The sequence below is a fragment of the Suricata suricatta genome, chromosome 6, assembly GCF_006229205.1.
Source record: "Suricata suricatta isolate VVHF042 chromosome 6, meerkat_22Aug2017_6uvM2_HiC, whole genome shotgun sequence".
Lineage (NCBI taxonomy): Eukaryota > Metazoa > Chordata > Mammalia > Carnivora > Herpestidae > Suricata > Suricata suricatta.
Window position 1 is genome coordinate 80471022 of NC_043705.1, and position 20752 is coordinate 80491773.

A 20752-nucleotide genomic window follows, 5' to 3' on the forward strand; every position below is an offset into this window, starting at 1 on the left:
CACTTCACACTGCTCTTGGTGCACTGCAGATCACGGTGACACAGATATAACTGAAGAGCATTTTGAATGCCACACTTATTGCTGTACTACAGCATTTTAATGGTTTTTTTTAATCAGCCTGTGCCTATCATGTCAAAACAAAAAATGAGAGAATAGAGTTTGAATATTATATTTTTTAAATTAAAAAAATAAAATTTTAATTCCAGTGTAGCTAACATACAGTGTTATATTCATTTTAGGTGTATGATAGAGTGATTCAACAATTCTATATATTACTCAGTGCTCATCATGATAAGATGACAAATTCCATACTAGAATGTGGATTGTTTTGTTATTGAATTTGATGACAAAATATTGTGTTTATTATGCAGTGACCGTATGACTGTGTTAAAATGATACAATATATGTTGACATTACCAGTCTAAATACTCATCTCAGTATTACCAACTCACAGGAGAGCACTAGTTAGAAAAATTAGAAAATTTAAAGTGGATTACCTCATCACAGCAGACTTCAAAAAATTTGAAAATAAGGATGCAACCAAAATAAGTTTCTGGGTGGCTCATTTGTTAACAGAGCAAGGAAAGGCATTTGCCAGTCAGTGATAATATAATTAGAGTTTTACTGTAGCAACTAAGGAAATAGGAACTGTGTCTAGAGAAAATAAACTTGCTTGAAGAATTAAGAACATTGGGATCTACATCATTAATTAATTACTTTTTAATTTTATTTATTTTTGAGAGACGGAGCACGAGGGACAGAGAGAGGGAGAGAGGGAGACACAGAATCTGAAACAGGCTCCAGGCTCTGAGCTGTCAGCACAGAGCCTGATGCAGGGCTCGAACTTGGGAACAGTGAGATCATGACCTAGGCTGAAGTCAGACTCCCAACCGACTGAAACACCCAGATGCCCCATCATTAGTTAATTTAAAAAGATAAATGATTTCAAGTGATTTTCCCTATTAATAAGTTAGCAAGTGTGATCAAAACTGCTCAGTTTTTATTCACTTGAGGAGTCAATGCCAAGTTTGAAGTCACTGAAGAATTGTTCTCTGTGAATAGTCTATGTGGATAAACTCCAGACAGGAATATGTCTTTTTCCAACTATCTGTCCAACCCACTAGGGCTTTGATTGTGAGATATGCCTAACGCATAAGCCAGTCAAACTGTGAGACAATGAAGAAACTAGAGATGGAATTCTAGCTTCACAAGTAACTGAGAGCTGACTTTGGTAAAACTTTGGTAAAGCTGATCTTCTGAAAGTGATATACACCGTATCCCTGGCTCACACCAAACTTCTATGTCTTCTTACTCTTGTTTACTGAAGATCCAGGGGCTGACTTCTTCTATTTTCAGTAACTGCTGCCACAAACTTGTTGAAAGAGTCCACTCCCTACAAAACATGGCTGAGATAAGCAGTTCTGGAAAATTTAAGGAATAGAAGGCCATTATGAGAAGGCCATCAAAAGTCGCCAAGAAACAGCAAGGTCAAGAACATGAAGTGAAAGCAGGCAACTCTGCAGCAGGAACCAGTTGACCATAGCACATAGCATCCACCCTGCATGAATGAATTAGCACTCTCCCTGCGTAAATAGACTCCAGAGACTTTTTCTTCATTCTCTATTCCCCACATGCAAACAAACAAACAAACAAATAGAAAAAAAAAAGAACAAAACAAAACAAGTATTGTCAAAAAGTTGAGAGAACACTATATCGGTACAGAGTGAAGTGGACTCCCTGAAGATGTGTTACAACTGATGGTGTTAAAAATGTGTGGATCAGAAAGAGGCTTATTTGAACAAATTTACAAAGCTGTGAACATGTTAGTTGTTGAGATCATAGGGCTATTCATTTCATTTTTCATCAGCGGGTACTTCATGGAAAATATTTGAATCTAATCATATGTTCTTAAACTAATAATGTCAATAATAACCTTCATTTGCTCTCCGGGACTTGACCATCATTACTTCCATGAATTTTTTTCCAAAGCTGGGATTGAGTACCCCCACTTGCCTGTCACGTAGAACTCTGAGGATTTAGAAGTAGTAAGGTTTCACTGCGTCAGAGCCAGAGTGTTGTTGAACACTGAGTCCCCAAAGCCTTGGGAAAATTAGCATGTGCGGAAGACGTGAGTAGTTTCCTAATGAATCCAACCTAAAGTTACAAGGTAACAGAGTGCTTGTGTGCAGAATTTATACTGTAGTAAAAGTTATTTAGATGACAACTAATGTTATTTGAATCACAGATAATGTCAGGCTATGTATATACTTTTTATGCCATCAAACATTAAAACATGAAGTAACATTACCATTCCCACCAAATTTGAAGCTGATGTGTTTTCTATGCTTAAACTACATTTCTAGCCGTGAGTTTTGGACCTCTGCACAAGCACTTAGGCATTTCAGAAATCCATACAACTATGCAATTGAGGAATCCCCACCTAACTTTCAGTTCGGAGTGATGAGTCTGCAGGGTAATGACATGTTAAAAGGCGTGCAATATGACTTTATAAGTAATGACTATACTCAATTAAAGTCATGTGCTTATGATTGATACTGAGGTTTGGCAGTACCCATCTATGTGAAAAGATACTTTCAAAGATGAAATAAATTTCATTATATATCTGCTTTAACAAGTGGACATTTATAGTTGAGTTTGATAATAAGCACTAAGTTTGAACCCCAATGACAGGACATATTATTACCCTCAAAATATCCTCGAAATAATAATATTAATACACTGGTGTTTCAATAAATTGTACTCATAGATTATAATTTGAATTTTTAATAAAATTATTGTGAATATTTGTTTTCTCTTTTGTTATGTTAAACCTGCATAATATCCATGATTTTACCTCTTGGTGGCATGTGTTTATTCCTCCAACCTTCATAGAAAGTGTTTGCTGACTCTTGTTATAAGGAATGACGCCGATTTTACTCATTAGACTATTTGAATTGACCTTGTCAATCCGTGGAATGAAATACAATTCAGTACTGCCATGTTTTCTGCAGGACTATAGTATTATCAAGTTTGGTTTTGGCTGCTCTCATTTATAGACTTAGCTCAAGTTTGGTGTTTGGTTGAACATACACTCCAATTATGTTAGGTTGTGTTAGGGGAATACTTTTTGTGTGAGTGAATGGGAAAGATTTGGAAATATGTAAAATGTTGGAAGGTAGGTGACATGTTAAAAGGATATTTTGATTATGGGACAAAAGATACACAGAAGATGACAGGTGGATTTATTGGTTGGGAGTAGATTATGTTGTGTGTTAGGAGATGAATATATTTAATAGAAACTCATAACTTTTGTTTGGTTGATTAGGAGGTATCTTCTGTTTAATCTTGAGAAAAGCCAATAAAGCTTTGTGTCATGGAATAGAAGATCATTCATAAATTCTGTGCTGCAGCAATTATATTTTAAGAAAGAGATCACAAGAAGTGTTTTATTTCTTCAATTTATGTTGCAGTAATAGAGAAAAAGATGTCAGAAAAATTATTTAAGGCAGCTGTTCCCTTTTTCTATTTATTTTTTAAAAATTAACCCAGATGTCACAATAAGGATGACAGTATTGGAAATTTATAATTTATAGTTGTTTTTTTAGGAAGTTAGGTCTCTGTAAGAGTGCTATAAGATTTAGATAATGATGGCCAGTGGTTTGAAGATAGAAAAGTTATTGTAGAAGTACTGAAAGCTTGTTATTGTCTACATTGTTTTTGGCTTTTGTATTTTAAAATAACATTACATTAAAAAATTATCTAACTAATGCTTGAAGGTGATAAAATCCATAAAATCTTACAAAAAGGATGTACAGTGAAAATCGAAGTTCTCCTTAAAAATTTTTTTGATGTTTTATTTATTTTTGGGAGAGTGAGAGAGACAGAGCGTGAGCAGGGGAGGGGCAGAAAGAGAAGGAGACCCAGAATTTGAAGCTGAGTCCGGATCCTGAGATATCGGCATAGACCCCAGTGCAGGGCTCGAACTCATGGATGATGAGATCATGACCTGAGCCAAAGTCAGTTGCCTCACCAACTGAGCCACCCAGGCACCCCAAAGTTCTCCTTTTTAAAGATCCATTTCTGGGGCACCTGGGTGGCTCAGTCGGTTAAGTGTCTGGCTTTGGCTCAGGTCATGATCTCACTGTTTGTGGGTTCGAGCCCTGCGTCGGGCTCTGTGCTGACTGCTAGCTCGGAGCCTGGAGCCTGCTTTGGATTCTGTGTCTCCCTCTGTCCTCTGTCTCTGACCCTCCCTGATTGCACTGTCTCTCTCTGTCAAAAAAAAAAAAAAAAAGCATTGAAGATCCATTTCTATCTTATGGTGTTAATGGATGAAAAAAAGGCATGTATTTTTCCAAACTGTATATACAAACATACACATGTATATAAATTGTTTTCTTGACTTAAAGTGGGCTCATTCTATGCATACTTTTTTGCATTATCTTCTTTTTTAAATACATATGAAATATTAATAGTGCAGTGTTTTGATCCTTACACGTAATAACATTTATTTAATGTATTTATTTATAGATGAGTATTTTTTCGAATTTTTTCCTTTTGCTAAGGTGTGGATACAGGTTTTGTGGAGGCTGAAGCTTATAAAATTGGGTTGTGTGTGTGTGTCTGTGTGACTTAAAACTGTAAAAGAAAGGGGTGCCTGGGTGGTTCAGTTAGTTGAGCATCTTCTGATTTCAGCTCAGGTCATGATTCACGGTTTGTCAGTTTGAGCCCGGCGTCGGGCTCTGGGCTGACAGCTCAGAGCCTGGAGCCTGTCTTTGGATTCTGTGTCTCTCTCTCTTTGACCCTCCCCTGCTCATGCTCTCTCTTTCTCAAAAACAAACAAGACATTAAAAAAAAGCATTAACTATTAAAAAAAAACTGTAAAAGAAAATGCAGAGTCTGGGGAGAGATCTTGTAAGCTTGCTGCCTGTAGGTTAAGTGTCATTAGCATCACAGAGAGTTCACCTTTGGTTATTGTGATTATAAGCAGTGCTTCCATAAATACCTTTGTTTTTATATCTCTGTGTACTTGTTGAAGCATATACATTAGATAAATTATCTGAGGTGAGATGACTAAAACAGGATGTTAGTGATAAGTCCATAGGCTCAGGATCTACGCTGCCTGGGCTCTGACGTGTTTTTCCACTCACCAGCTCTTTCACCTTGGACGTGATCCTTAGTATCTGTGGCTCAGTTCCTCATATGTAAATGGGATAATAAGTGTTAGAAGACTGTTATGGATTTAAGTACTTATTTATAAAGTGCTTGAAACTGTTTGGTATTCAGTAAATGTTAAGTATTATGTAAGTTTTATGAGTGTTTTTTTTAAAGGCAGTGTCATGACATGTAAATGTTTTGCGTCACATTAAGTATAACACTTTTACTCTAAAAATGTAAAGAATAAGCTATTTTTAACCATTACTAGTATATTTGTATACAAACATGTAACAATGGCATCATAGGGAACAGTGCTTTGAAATCTGCATACTATCCCAACAGGTATTATGTTTGTTTCATAAAGTATAATTACTAGAGTGTTTTCCTCTTCACTGGATCCACCCCACTCCAGGTTTTTTTTTTTTAGGAGGATGGTGGTAAGGAAGGGAAAATACTTTCCCCATATAATTCCATTCTTCTAAGATCATTTGTCTTTTTCCACTTTGAATTTACAACTATGACTCTTTAGAGATTAGAAATACTAAGAAGTTTGACTTCAAAGACTTAGCTTACTTTTTTTTCATTTAGGAAGACTTTTCACAAAGGTCAGTTATGCTAAGCAGCCAAAAAATTAAAGCCTCAAGAAGAGGTATCAATTTCTTGACATGATCAGGAGCTAGAAAAACAGCCAATATTATTATTCTCTTCCCTCTGCTCTTTTCTCCTTTCTTCTGAGGGCCTTCTGGCCTTCATTGCTAAATGTAGTAGGTGGTAAATTCTAGCTGACAGAACAGACCTGCTAGGGGACAAAAGTACTGTTAGCTCTTCTAGGCCTTTGAGTTTCTAGTGACTTTCCAGCTCATTAGGGAATCTAGTAAGCTGTGGTAGGTTTCTTTCTTTCTGGGTTAAAGTTGTTATAGCCCAAACCAGGAATTTGAAGATAAAAGATATCAAAAGTACCACCCCATCCTTCTCACAAATGAGCTGACATGTACTTAAAAAATTTAGCATATATAAAACCCCCAATTTAATTTCTCATCGAAAGCTTAGGTGGTATTTTTCAGGAGTCTAAAATGATTACTAAAGGAGGTAGAAAGTCTTAGCAGATTTGGATTTTAATATACATATCTTGCTAGAGGTGCCAATGATGAATGGCATCTAAGGTAGTTGAAATTTGACGATTGCCTCTGGCTTCCTAGACTTTTCCAGAGTAAATGCAGCGAGTAAAAAAGAAGGCAGTGCTGTAAGGAGCTAGGGAAACTGATGTTCACCATAATCAAGTGTCTTCCTTTGAATTTGTCCAAATGAGAAAATATGAAGGAATCAATAACAGAATTTCTCATTTTTTTTGCTTCCTTTTTGATACGCAGTGATATTACTACAGTTAAATCACATCGAATCAGCATGTATGTGCATGTGCATGTGTATGCCTGTGGACATCCTCTTTTACTTGTACCGAGGATGATATAAAAAAATACAAGCTTATATTAATTTCTCATGGAACTGAAAATTTTTCCATGTCTGAACAGTTAAAGTTGTTAGAAATCACATTGTTTTGAAGGGAAAATCTTAAATATGAGTGGCTTTTTTATTTTTTATGTAATGTGTTTGCAGTATTCCTTTATTTTACTTGCCTTTAATTGGGAATAATGCATAAATAATAAAAATTACCTGTTCTTGAGTCTTATTTATAACATATTCAATTCTACCCTTGCCCTCAGAGCAACATTATTGTTTTGCACCTGGTGTTAACAAAATGTTCATAAAAAGTGGAAGGCAAAACTTAAACTTACTTCTGAGAAAATTTTTTTAATGAAACTAATAAAATTGATTAATAATATACAGTTACATTTATGGAAAACATGCCATACTTCAAAATCTATAATAATAAACTAAAAATGATACACACACTCACAAGAACTCTTTAAGTTAGGTGTAAAATTGATTTCTAACTTACTAGCAGATGAAATGGAAGTTTAGAAAAGCTGAGTAAATATTGAAAGTGAGGGGGTCTGGCTGGTTCTAGAGCTGTTGTTTGTCACGCAAGAGTAAGGTGCTTTACAAAACGCAGTAGAGATGTAAAGTTGTCAATACAAATACTTCTCTTATTCTGAGGTGGGAAGGTGAAGTGATTCTCTTGATGATACAGCTTTTACAGGAAAGGAGTCAACCCTCTACTTCCAATTATGTTCTTTATCCATTTTCATATTAGGTTGTCCTATTTTCTAAGAGGACTTTTGCTTATAATTTGTGCTGCAAATATTTCTTCCCAGTTTGACTTTTGCCTTTGACTTTCTTTGTCATCTCTTTAACTTCCAATATATTTAAATTTTTATGGAATTATTATAAATTATTTTCTTTTGCATATTTTAGATTTCATGTTTTGCTATAAAAGACTGAAGATAAAAATTTTTTCTTAAAAGCTTAGCTCTTTAAAAAATATTTTTTATGTCTTTATTTTATTTTGAGAGAGAGAGACAGAGACAGAGAGTGAGCGGGGGAGGGACAGAGAGAGAGGGAGACACAGAATCTGAAGCAGGCTCCAGGCTCTGAGCTGTCAGCACAGAGCCTGACACGGGGCTCAAACTCACGGACTGTGAGATCATGACCTGAGCTGAAATCAGCTGCTTAATCGACTGAGCCACCCAGGCGCCTCTGAAGATAAAAATTTTAATGTGATAACAAGAGCTTTGTGTGTTTTTTTGGTAGAAATATTTCTATTCAGGACCAAATGCATTTTATGCAAACAAAAGTGACCTGGGCTATAACTTCGTATTAATTTTGTTTATTTAGTTGTGTTAATATCTATATGGAAAGTTTCCCTAAAGCAGTAATACACTATATGAAAAGAGAAATAGCTCACTATCTACTTAAATTGCCATTCAGCTGAACATCACTCTTTTTAAAATAAGGATAAAAGTATCTATCTGATTGGTTGTTGTGAGAAGTAAATGAGGTCCTACATACAGCCAATACTAGATACCATTTACTCAGTGCCTACTAAGTACCAGTCATGACATATACATTAGTGCATTTGACCCTCAAAACAATGCTTTGAAGCAGATATCCCTGCCCTCAGATTACAAGTGAGAAAATAAATTTAATTAACTTATGCAACTTGCTCAGCATCTCATAAAAAGTGGCACAGCCAGAATATAAATGTCTGAATGTCTGAAAACAAAATCCATTGGTTTTTTTCACTATACTCTCCCTGCAACATTATAGGTATTTCTTTGCTTTAATCCTTTATTCTTTTTATTATTTATCATTATTTTTAATGTTTATTTATTTTTGAGAGAGTGTGAGTGGGGGAGGGGTTTGGGGAGAGGGGGACAGAGGATCCTAAGTGGGCTCTGCTCTGATAGCAGTGAGCCCGATGCAGGGCTCAGACTCCTGAACTGTGAGATCATGACCTGAGCTGAAGTCAGGTGCTTAACTGACTGAGTCACCCAGATCCCCCCAATCCTATTTAATGACTAAGACTCTCAGACTGTCCAAGAGTACTACTTGTGATTCTTGAAATATTCTTTTCTGCAGTGTCCCATAAGGTTGCCTGACACTAACTATATGTGTTTGTTTAGCACTTGAAATATGGTTAATGTAACTAAGAAACTGAAATTATACTTTAATTTATTTTACATTAAAATACATGTGGCTACTGCTTTGGACATCACCACCTTAAAAGTATTAATGTTCACTATGTATCCAGTGAGTATAATGTATTGATTAATAATGAGAAAACGGATCATTCTAGGTTGAAAACTTTAGCAGAGGAACTTATGCAGACACAGCAGATGCTTTTAAACAAGGAAGAGGCTGTCCTGGAGCTAGAGAAGAGAATTGAGGAGTCTTCTAAGACCTATGAAAAGAAGTCTGAGTGAGTAAACAAAAATACTTTGAAGGAAGAAAACTTACCTGATGTAATTTTACAGAATGCTTCAGTTACATGGTATTATGAACATAAAATTTCTAGAAGTTGAAATTTCATTTTGAGTATAAAACTTTGCATAGTTGAGTTACTTTCTAGGACTCTGGAAAAGTGATTCTGGGTTTTGTCAATATAGTGTCCTGATGTCTCAATGTCTTAACAGTTGACCTATTTTCTGAAATATCCTGTTAAAAAAGTTGTCTTTATTCCTCTCGTCAGTATCCACCAGATTCACTGTGAATTCCTTGTTCAGCAAGTGGCAGATCAATGTTATCTATAAATTGGCTTCCCCTGTGTTAGAAGGAAACAAACAAACTTACTAGAAAACAGCAATCTGCTTCACTTAGAAAAATCCTTTTGAGATTTGCTATGCTGTTTTCTCTTACTGTTGTTGTTTCTTGCTGATTTCTGGATCGGTAAATATCTTCTTGGATCCTGTTACTTACATTACTTACTTTACTTGTCTGGGGATACTGTTGTTTTCACTAATTTCAATAATTATGTTTTCTGCTGTTTCAAAGTTTAAGTTTTGATCTTTAATTTAAAATTTATAATCTGGCTTTGGTTATTGCTTGCATCTCCAACAGGTGACTAAAGTATATACATTTCTTGCTATCATACTCTCATAACTGGCTTGGTTTATCAAGATTCACAAGGAAATTATGATGTGTGGAATTTGTCTGGTGTATCTTTGTTCTTTCTACATAACTTCCAAAATATTTTCCACTTTTTTTCAAATCTCTGATCCTCTTATCTCCCTCATCATTGTCAGTAGGTGGATATGTTCTACATTACAGAAAAAAATTAGAATCATCAGGTGGCAACTCGCATATTTGCTATGACTAGATATCTACATCTGCTGCGTTTGTACCTATTCTCTGTGCTTGCTTCCATAGCGGAACTTTTCCTTTTCCGAAGTCTTATTTCTTATGCCTGGTTTTTGGTATCATGTCATCTCATACTTTATCAGAAATTTCACATTATTTTTTACACTTTGTTTACCTTTTCTTCTCAGTTAGATCCTGTGGTATTTTTTTATTTTTATTTATTTTATTTATTTAAGTTTATTTATTTAGAGAGAGTGTGCACGTGCATGCATGCATGGCGAGGGGGAGAGAGAGAGGGAGAGAAAGAATCCCAGGCAGGCTCTATGGTGTCAGCATAGAGCTCAACATGGAACTTGAACCCCACAAACCGTGACCTGAGCCGAAACCAAGGGTTGGACAGTTAACTGACTGAGCCACCCAGGTGGCCCAGTGCTCACTTGTTAAATGGGCTTAAGTGTTGACTCTTAAAACAATTTCTACATCTCTGTCCACCTCAGATAACCCTTCTATAACCATATTTTCTCCCTACTGCCTTTGCTTACTGTTTTCTTAGTCATACTTATTCTTAGAGTGATTATACTCACTCATTTTTTTAATTCCCACTTAGTTCTCAACCCACATAGATCTAGCTTCTTCCCCATCACCACTGAAATAGGGATCTGTAAGATCTCCAATGACCTCTACATTGCTAAATTTAACATGTATCTTACTTGACATCCTCTCAGTATGTGATTTTGTTGACTGCATGTTCCTTTTTTTTCTGTTGGTGTTCGGGACCAGGTCTTTGGCTTCTCTTTGTGGCTACTCCTTTATAAACTCATTCTCCACACTAAGCCAGCCTATTTTGGAGTTACTCAAGGAATGGCATTCTCTCCGTAGATGGTTTCCTGAAGATGACCCACATTTATTACTCTTGATCAGATTTTTCCTCTGAATTCAATGGCCATGTAGTCAATTGCCTACTTGACATGACTCCTTGGATGTCTTAGAAGTACCCTAAATTTCCCATGTCTAAGGTTTAATAAACAATCTCAATACACGGGCACCTGAGTGGCTCAGTGAGTTGAGCATCTGACTCTTGATTTCAGCTCAGGTCATGATCATAGGGTTGTAGGATTGTTTTCCGTGTCTGGCTTCATGTTGAGCATGGAGCCTGCTTAAGGTTCTCTCTCTCTCTCTCTCTCTCTCTCTCTCTCTCTCTCTCTCCCCCCAAACCCCCTGTCTTTCCTTCTGCCCTTCTCCCACTTATGCTCTCTCTCTAAAACAAAACAAAACAAAAACTTATATATTTTAAAAAATCTCAATACAGACCAAACCAATTCAACCTATTTCACTCTTACTATTCCTTATTTCAGTGAATGGCACCATAATCTATTTTATTATACAACTCAGAATATTAGGGGCCTTCCTCCTACTTATACTATAGTTCTTATTACAGCTAGGCATTAAATATTATATTACATTCAGTGAGCTTTTAAAAGATGAGAACAGGAAAATTTGAGTTATTCTGGGCATTCCTTTAATAAGTCTGGAAGATTTTAGCATTGCATTAATAGAAGATTCTATTTGGATTGTAAAAATAAAATGTATCGACCATTGCACATATAAAATTCAAAAAAAAGAATTAGATTTTGCTTTTCTGTTTTTGGGAATAATCTCTTCATTTGTTTACAGATAGCCAAATGGTTCTATTTTTTATGGTTTCATAAATGAAAACATTGCAAATGACTCCTGTTTTAAAATTTAGTAGGTATAGAGAAAGACCATAAGATGGCTGATTAGCATGTTTAACTACATTGTTGAAGGGGACAATCTTCAAGGGTTTTCTTAATCTAGAAATTGTGAGGTTCATTGCCATTTTCTTGACTCAAATCTTTGACTCTCTTTTCATCTACATAATGAATGTGATCCACTCTCTAATACCTATTTATATTTATCAGGAGATTAGAATAGGAGTATAGGTTAGCAGGCTTAAAGAGTGGTGGATATCTAGGAAATAGCATTTCTTAAGTTCTTACTCTGTTCCACGTATTATGCCAGATGTTTTATATATATATTACCACACTGAATGTTAACTTCACTACTCCTTTTGTGTATTTGCCTGTATTTTACCTTTAAGACTTAGAGAATTAAAAAAAATTACAATTACATATCTAGTTAGTGGTAGAAAATGCATGAATTTTTGACTCCACAGCATCTTTCTGATCATGGCACCTGCTTGATCTTCCTATTTTAATAGTGTTCTTATGAGAGTAAGTTAAAAGAGATAAATATGTCAGACAGTTCAGGGAATGAGTTTTATGTAGCTCTTTGTTGTCATGGAGTTGTTATTAGCTTCATGACATAATCTTGAAGATGTTAAGTACGTTTGTATAACTAAGCGGTCATTGTGAACTTTCATTAATTTAGATATTAGTAGGGTTGAAGTTTGTCTTTGATTTATATGTTAAAAATATTTTGCTGAACAGGGGTGCCTGGGTGGCTCATTCAGTTAAGCATCTGACTCTTTGATTTTGGCTCAGGTCATGATCTCACCTTTTATGAGTTTGAGGCCTATATGGGGCCCTGCGCTTGGGGGCCTGCTCGGGATTCTCTGTCATCTTCTCTCTCTGCTCCTTCCCTGTACTCTCTCTCAAAAATAAATAAATAAACTTAAAATTCTTTTTTTGCTAAGCAAGTAACCTGAAAGGGGTTCTAGTGGAAATATTTGTATTTCAGTTTATTAATTCATAAGCATTTCCTTTTCTGTATATGTGTATAAATCTACATATATATTTAAATACACTTATATAATTAAAAGCAATTTTAGTCTAGGTTTAGAAATAGATTTACAATAATTTTTACTCTGCAATTCTTTTTTAGCTTCATATGCTGTTAATTTGAAGTATTAAAAACAATAAAACAGAACTACAGTTCTTCACAAATGCTAAAAATATCCCAAGTTAGATATTTACACTTTTAAATTATTGTAGTTATACCAAATTTTTACCTAACAGGACGCATTATTCTTCCTGCTGAAATGCAACATAATAGGGAACTAAAGTTAAAACCTTTAGATTTGAGTTTAACATAAATATCTCTAACACATTTTATAGTAACAGTGAAAATATAAATTATATGAAGTCATTTGATAGCTTTGATTTTTATAATTGAATAATATATAGTGAAAAATAAACTTCAAGAATGGTTTTATGTGACATTAAATTCACACTAACAAGAGTAGAGTTTTAGCTTATATAAATAATGCAGGTCTTAGCTGAAATGTCACTATTGTAGAATTATATTTTTAAAAATAGAGTAAAAGGAATAAAGCCAACCAGGTGAAATGGTATAGTTTTACTACAACACGAAAGTGTCACTGTAGTATCCATAACTTTGCTCATTACTTCTAAAACATATTTATTCAAGTGGAAGTAATATCAATCTTCTCCTGATTTATGACCCGTGACTACTGTATTAGAAAATGGTTTATGGGAAAACACATCAAGCATATGTCATTTATGACTGAGGGGCATAAAGAGCAAGTAATATTACTATTGGTTTTAATGCTTGGCTTAACTTCCAAAAAGTGAATGATTATTCAATTTTGTGTTGTTTTGTACCATTATCACCTAATACTTAAAAATACTTTATATGTTCTAAGCTCTTAGAGCCATGCAGAATCTTTTTTTTTTTAATTAAAAATTTTTTTCTTTACTTTTGAGAGAGAGACAGAATCCAGAACTTGGGCTCCAGGCTCTGAGTTGTCAGCACAGAGCCCAATGCAGGGCTTGTACCCACAAACTGTGAGATAATGATCTGAATTAAGTCAGAGGTTTAACCTACTGAGACACCTAGGTGCCCCAAGGCCATACGGAATCTTAAGAGATTATTTGTTTCAACCTCCTTGTTTTTCAAATTATGTAACATCTGAGGCCCAGAAATTTTGAGAGACTTGCAAAATGTCACATCTAGCTTATAGTTCAGGTTAAGACTTAAGCCATTTAGAGTATTGTAGAGTGTGCAAATTCAGGGATCTTTCATTTTTGTCGCAGGGTTTAAAAATTATGTATATTACAAAAAAAGTCCTACCTAAATAGGCAATTATTTCAGTAATATTTATTGCATGTCTGCTAGGTGCTATAAATATAGTGAAATATATATTCAGAAAATATAAATTCAGAAAATTCACTATAGTGTATGGTATAGTAATTACAGTAATACTTTAAAAAAGTATTGAACAAAAGCAAGATGTTAATGTATGTAAAATTGTAAGATATTTATTGTCCCGTGTCTCATGAAGCTTACACTTTTGTGGAGTAGACTAACACCAACAGAGAATTAACATTAAGATAATTGCTATAAAATAAGGAGTTCAGATAGAAGAAGAATAGAGGAGCACCTACTTACAATAGATAAACAGGGGTCTCCCAGAAACTGTGGCATTTTTACTAGATGTGAAGGACAGACAGGGCCCTCCCCTGGGAAAAATGTGTGGGACGAGTAGTCAGAGATAGGGAGTAAGTTGTGCATCTAAAGGTCCTGATCTCATCTAGGTTTTAAGCTTATTTATGGCTTTCTATTGTGTTACACAATCATTCATTTTCTAGAATTTTTTTTCTTACTGTAATGTGTATAGATTGTTTGCTCATTGGTGTTATAAGCATAAAAATTCACTATAGTGTATGGTATAGTAATTACAGTAATACTTTAAAAAAAGTGTTGAACAAAAGCAAGATGTTAATGTATGTAAAATTGTATCATTATACATAAAATTCAATGTGATTAATTGGAAGTAGCTAATATTGCTTATTAATTTCATGATCAGACATGTTGATTAAAAATAGTTAGGACTAGAGCTGTACTATAGAGCATATGTACCTCCCCAGCAAATCTCATTGTTCTTCCAAACCACTATACTAAAAACCAGAAATTTATATTTTAACGCTAAATTTTGGTATTAGAATAGTGTCTCAGAATAACTAAGTGATTGCCAGTATGATACAATATAAAAGATATTTGGAACTCCTGAGAGGAGAATAAAAAAGGCCTATCTCTAAAAAAGATTATTTAGGAACCCAAGGCATATGAGATGGTAAAAACCTCACCTAACCAGAGGAAGCATGATGCAGCAGCAGTGATATATATTTTTTAATTAAATTTTTTATTTTCAGATAATTACAGATTGACAGATAGTTGTAAGAATCAATACAGAGAGATCCCAGGTACTCTTTGCCCACATCTCTCCAATGGGATCATCTTGCAATATGAACATTTCATCTCTGCAAGGATCTTTCAAGTGTTGGATTTTTATAGCTACACTGCCTCCCATCTCACACCCTTTTCTTAACTCCTGGCAACTATTAATCAGTCTTCCATTTTTATAATTTTGTCTTCTCAAGAATGTTATGTAAATGGAATAACGCTGTATGTAACCTTTTGAGATTGGCTTTTTACATTCATCATAATTCATCCAGGTACTTTCATTCCTTTTGATTGTTAAATAGTATTCCATGGTGTGTTAGTTTTCTAAGGCTTGCATTACAAAATACAAAGGTACTGCAAACTTGGTAGCTTAAAAAAGAAATTGATTACTTCATAGTTTTGGAGGCCAAAGTCTGAAATAAACTGTTGGCAGGCTGGTTTCTTCTGACGGCTCTGAGGGAGAATCTGTTCTGTGCCTCCCTCCTCGCTTCTCTAAGGGCTGGCAAACCTCGGCATTCCTTGGTTTATAGAAGCATCGCTTCAATCTGCCTCCATCTTCAGGTGGTATTTTGGATACTCTTCTCAGTATCCAGATTTTCTTCTTCTTACAAGGACACCAGTCATAAGAATTAAAGGCCCAGCCACTCCAATATGACCTTATCTTAATTATATCTGCAACAACCCTATTTCCAAATAAGGTGATGTTTTGAGGTTCATAGGATTAGGATTTGAACATCTCTTTTTAGAGGACACAATTCAACTGATAACAGTGTGGATACTTTATCTACCATTCGCCCTTTGAAGAACATCTGATTTATTTTCAGATTTTGGCTATTGCAAATAAAGATGCTTCAGACATTCATGTACAGATTTTTGTGTGAATGTAAGTTTTAATTTTTCTGGGATACTGATGAGAGCAATTGCTGGTTTCCTACCAGCATTTGGTGTAGTCATCATATTTTTTTTGAGCCATTCTAATAGATGTGTACTGATGTCTCATTTTTTTATATTAAGACAATTTTTTAGAGTAGTTTAAGTTTCACAGCAAAATTTAGGGGGAGGTTCAGAGATTTTCCATATATCCCTGACCCTACACATGCATATCCTTCCCCATTATCAGTATCTCTCACCAGAGTGTTATATGTGTTACAACATCAGTATCGCCCAGTCCTTAGTTTAAATTACATTTCACTCCTGTGCATTCTTGTCAGTTTGAACAACGTATAATGCCATGTGTCCATCATTATGGTATCATACAGCATAATTTTTGCTGAAAAGCCTCTGTGCTCCAGTTATTTATCCTGTCTGCCCCAATTCACAACTGTTGTCAACTGCTGACCTTTTTGTTGTCCCCATAGTTTTGCCTTTTCCAGAATGTAATGTCTTTAGAATCAGACATTTGTAGCCTTTTCAGATTGGCTTCCTCACTAAACAATATGCAGTTAAATTTCCTCCATGTCTTTTTGTGTCTTGCTAGTTCATTTGAGCACTGAATAATACCCATTGTCTGGATGAATCACAGTTTATGCATTCATTCACCTACTAAAGGATATCTTGGGGGCTTCCAGGTTTAGGCAATTATGAATAAAGCTGCCGTATAAACATCTGTGTGCAGGCTTTTGTGTGGATGTAAAATTTTAATTCCTTTGAGTAAATACTAAGGAGTGTGATGCTTGATCATATGGTAAGAGTATTTTTAGTTTTGTAAGTAACTGCAAAATCGTATTTTCGAGTGGCTGCACCATTTTGTATTCCCACCTAATGAATGAGAGCTTCTATTGCTCCACATCCTTGTCAGCATTTGATGTTGTCAGTGTTCTGGAGTTTGGTCATCTCATCAGTGCATAGAGGTATCTCACTGTTGTTTTAATATGTATGTCACTGAGGACAGATGGTATGGGGAATCTTTTCCTGTACTTGTTTTCCATGAATATACCTTCTTTGGTGAGGTGTCTGTTAAATCTTGGGCCTATTTTTTCAATATTTTTTTGTTTATTTATTTTTGAGACAGAGAGAGACAGAGCACAAGTCGGGGAGGGGCAGAGAGGGAGAAACAGAATCGGAAGCAGGCTCCAGGCTCTGAGCTGTCAGCACAGAGCCCAACATGGGGCTCAAACCCATGAACTGCGAGATCATGAGATCATGGCGTGAGCCAAAGTCGGATGCTTAACTGACTGAGCCACCCAGGCGCCCCTTTGTCCTATTTTATAAATTTGGTTGTTTTTTTACTATTGACATTTAAGAGATTTTCGTGTATTTTGGATAACAGTCTTTTATCAGATGTGTATTTTTCCCATGTTCTCTCCCTGTCTATGGCATATCTTACTGTTCTCTTGACATTGTCTTTCACAGAGCATAAGTTTTTAATTTTCATAAACTGCAGTTTATCAATGATTTCTTTCATAGATTGTGCCTTTGATGTTGTATCTAAAAAAGCTCTCTGCAGACCCAATGTCATTGAGGTTTTCTCCTATGAATCCTCTAAGAGTTTTGTAGTTTATGTTTTGCATTTAAGTCTGTGATCCATTTTGAATTAATTTTTGTGAATGGTATAAGTTCTGTTTTTTGATTCATTTTTTGCATATGGAAGACCACTTGTGCAAGTGCCATGTGTTGAAAATACTAACTTCTCTTCATTATGTTGATCATTTTGGAAGACCCCACTCATTATCCAGGGTAAAATAAAGATGAAGTAGTTTAATATAGAGATTATAAATACCATAAGAAGTCATGTTTTAATAGAGGCTTTTCTCTAAACTTTATATGTGGTTTAGAATTTTTTGATTCATTATTTTTATTGAAGTATAGTTGACATACAACATTATCTTAGTTTCATGTGTACAACATTGTGATTCAACATTTATATACCTTACATACAGTCACTATGATAAGTCTAGTTATTGTCACCATATAAAACTATTACAATATTATTGACTGTATTCCCTACACTATACTTTACCTCTTTGTGACATATTTGTTTTATAACTGGAAGTTTGTACCTCTTAATTCCCTTTGCAAACTTTGCCTGTCCTCCTGTGCCCTCCCTTCTGTTACTGCCAGTTTTTCTCTGTATTTATGACTTTGTTTCTGTTTCTGTTTTGTTTTGTTTTGTTTTGTTTTTTAGATTCTACATATAAGTGAAGTCATACGGTATTTGCTTTTCTCTGCCTGACTTATTTTACTTAGCGTAATACCCCGTAGGTCCATCCAGATTGTCACGAATTGCAAGATTTCAGGCACCTGGGTGGCTCAGTCAATTGAGCATCTGACTCTTGATTTCTGCTCAAGTCATGATTCTAGGGTCATGGGGCTCTGCCCTGAGCATGGAGCCTTCTTAAAATTTTCTCTCTCTCTCCCTCTCTCTCTCTCTCTCTCTTTCTCTCTCTCTTTCTCTGGTCCCACTCATATGCTCTCTTTCTCTTTAAAAAAAAAAAAGGCAAGATTTCTTTTATTTTTGTAGCTGAGTATGTATTTCATTATGTGGATATATTATTTATATATATTTTGTAAATTTTTGTATAAATATATTTGAATAGTATATATCCACATAACACCACATTTTCTTTATCCTTTAATTATTAATGGACACATAGGATGCTTCCATATCTTGTCTATTGTAAATAATGCTACAGTGAAAATAGGGGTGCATTTATCTTTTTGAATTACTGTTTTTGTTTTCTTTGGGTAACTATTCAGGATTGGATTGCTACGTTGTCTGGTATTTCTATTTTTTTTTTGTAATTTCAAATTTCTGTAATGGTTTAATGCTTTAAAAAATTTATTTAGTATTTAATGAAGCTAAAACTAATTTATTCACATCCTTTATGTAATACAGTCATTTTCTGGTTGAAAAGTGCTTCTAAGTCTTTAATATTTTTCTCCCAAGTCTATATCCTGGTTGTTACTGGCTACTGCACACTATACAACCATATAATGTTTCTTATATTTCAGCCACTAAAACAATTTTTGTTTTAGATACAGAGAGAGAATGAGCAGGGGAGAGGAGCTGAAGGAGAGACATTCTTAAGCAGGATCCACACAGCACAGACCCTGAGGTGAGGCTTGGTCTCAGGACCCGGGGATCATGACCTGAGCTGAAATCAAGAGACAGACACCAAGGACAATTGGGTGGCTCAGTCAGTTAAGCGGCTGTCTCTCAATTTTGGCTCAGGTACTGATCTCATGGTTTGTGAGTTTTGAGCCTCACATCAGGCTTTTCGCTAACAGTGCAGAGCCTGCTTGGAATTCTCTTTCTCCCTCTCTTTCTGCCTCTTTCTTGCCTGCTCACACTCTCTCTTTCAAAATAAATAAAAACTTACCAAAAAAGAGAGGGGTGCTTGCATGGCTCAATCTGGCAAGTGTCCAACTCTTGATTTTAGCTTGGCTCATCATCTCCTGGTTCATTGGTTTGAGCCCCGTATCAGTTCTGTGCTGACGTTGCAGAGACTGCTTGGGAGTCTCTCTCTTCCTCTATCTCTGCCCCTACACTGCTCACTCTCTCTCTTCAAAAAACAAACAAATCAACAACAACAAAAATCTGTGGTACCCCTAGCTTAGCCTTTTAAAATGGACCGAAAATAGGTATCATATCTCTTAGGGGTTTTGTTAGTTTTCTCTTCCTACTGTAATAATTGCTGCGAACTTGGTAACTTAAAACAATACAGATTTATTCTCTTATATTTTTGGAGATTAGATGTTAGAAATGAGTCTTATGGGCCTATAAGTAAGTTGTTGGTAGGGCTGATTTCTTCTGCAGACTCTTGGGGAGAATCTCCTTTTCTGTTTTTCCAGCTTCTAGAGACTTTTCTCATTCCTTGGCTCCTGACTCCACATTAGAGTGCCCCCCCTTTTAGTCACATTGTCTTCTCTGACCTTGTAGTTTTTACTTCCCTCTTATCAGATGCTTATGTCTATATTGGGTTCACCTGGATAATCTAAAATAACTTCCCAATTCCCCCATCCTTAACTTACAAAACTCCCTTTTGCTATATAAGGTAACATATTCCCAAGTTCCAGGGAGAAGGATGTAGTCATTTTTGGGGGCCTGCCATACAATTGAAGAGATAATCAAATGTAGGGGTTTGTTCTCATAAATGTATTTCTTTGAATTTTGTTCTAATGTTTAGTTCATATTTACTATTTTATAATTATCGTTCATTAGTCATTTCATATTTTATTTTTGAAGTTTATTTTCATTCCTTTAATTGTTATTTTTTTTACTTTGCATTTTTCCCTATTGGTCTTTATGAACTTGATTTACAGAAGGTTAATGGTAGTAAAAATGGTATTAGAGCATTATTATTTTCAAGTATACTTTCCTATTAATTGGTTCACATTTGTGAAATTATTCACCCTCTTTTTTGGACTCATTCTGTAGATACGTAAATATGTGTTTTTACTATCTTACCTGGTACATTGTAAATCATTTCTTACCCTTTTGTCATGTGATTCTTTTGGTGGCAAAGAAGGAACCCTCAAGAAGCTTTAAGTTCAATATGGGTGTAATCTTTTCCAGAACTCAGTCCATATGAATTTATATTCACAAAAGTGACTTTTAAAAATCAACTTTCTCTGAAGAGATTCACAGAGAAAAAAATCTATAACCAATTTATTATGAAAAAAGGACTTACTACCTAATATGCAAACCAGCATGAATTAT

General features: G+C 35.1%; 1 protein-coding gene across 1 annotated transcript in view; it reads left to right on the plus strand.

Annotated features, from left to right (window-relative positions):
• Positions 1 to 20752, plus strand: part of FER (FER tyrosine kinase) — a 401294-nt gene that overhangs the window by 83333 nt on the left and 297209 nt on the right. The window contains exon 8 of the mRNA XM_029942680.1: positions 8909 to 9031. Within this exon, the coding sequence (XP_029798540.1) occupies positions 8909 to 9031 (123 nt within the window). The remainder of the gene's footprint in view (positions 1 to 8908; positions 9032 to 20752) is intronic.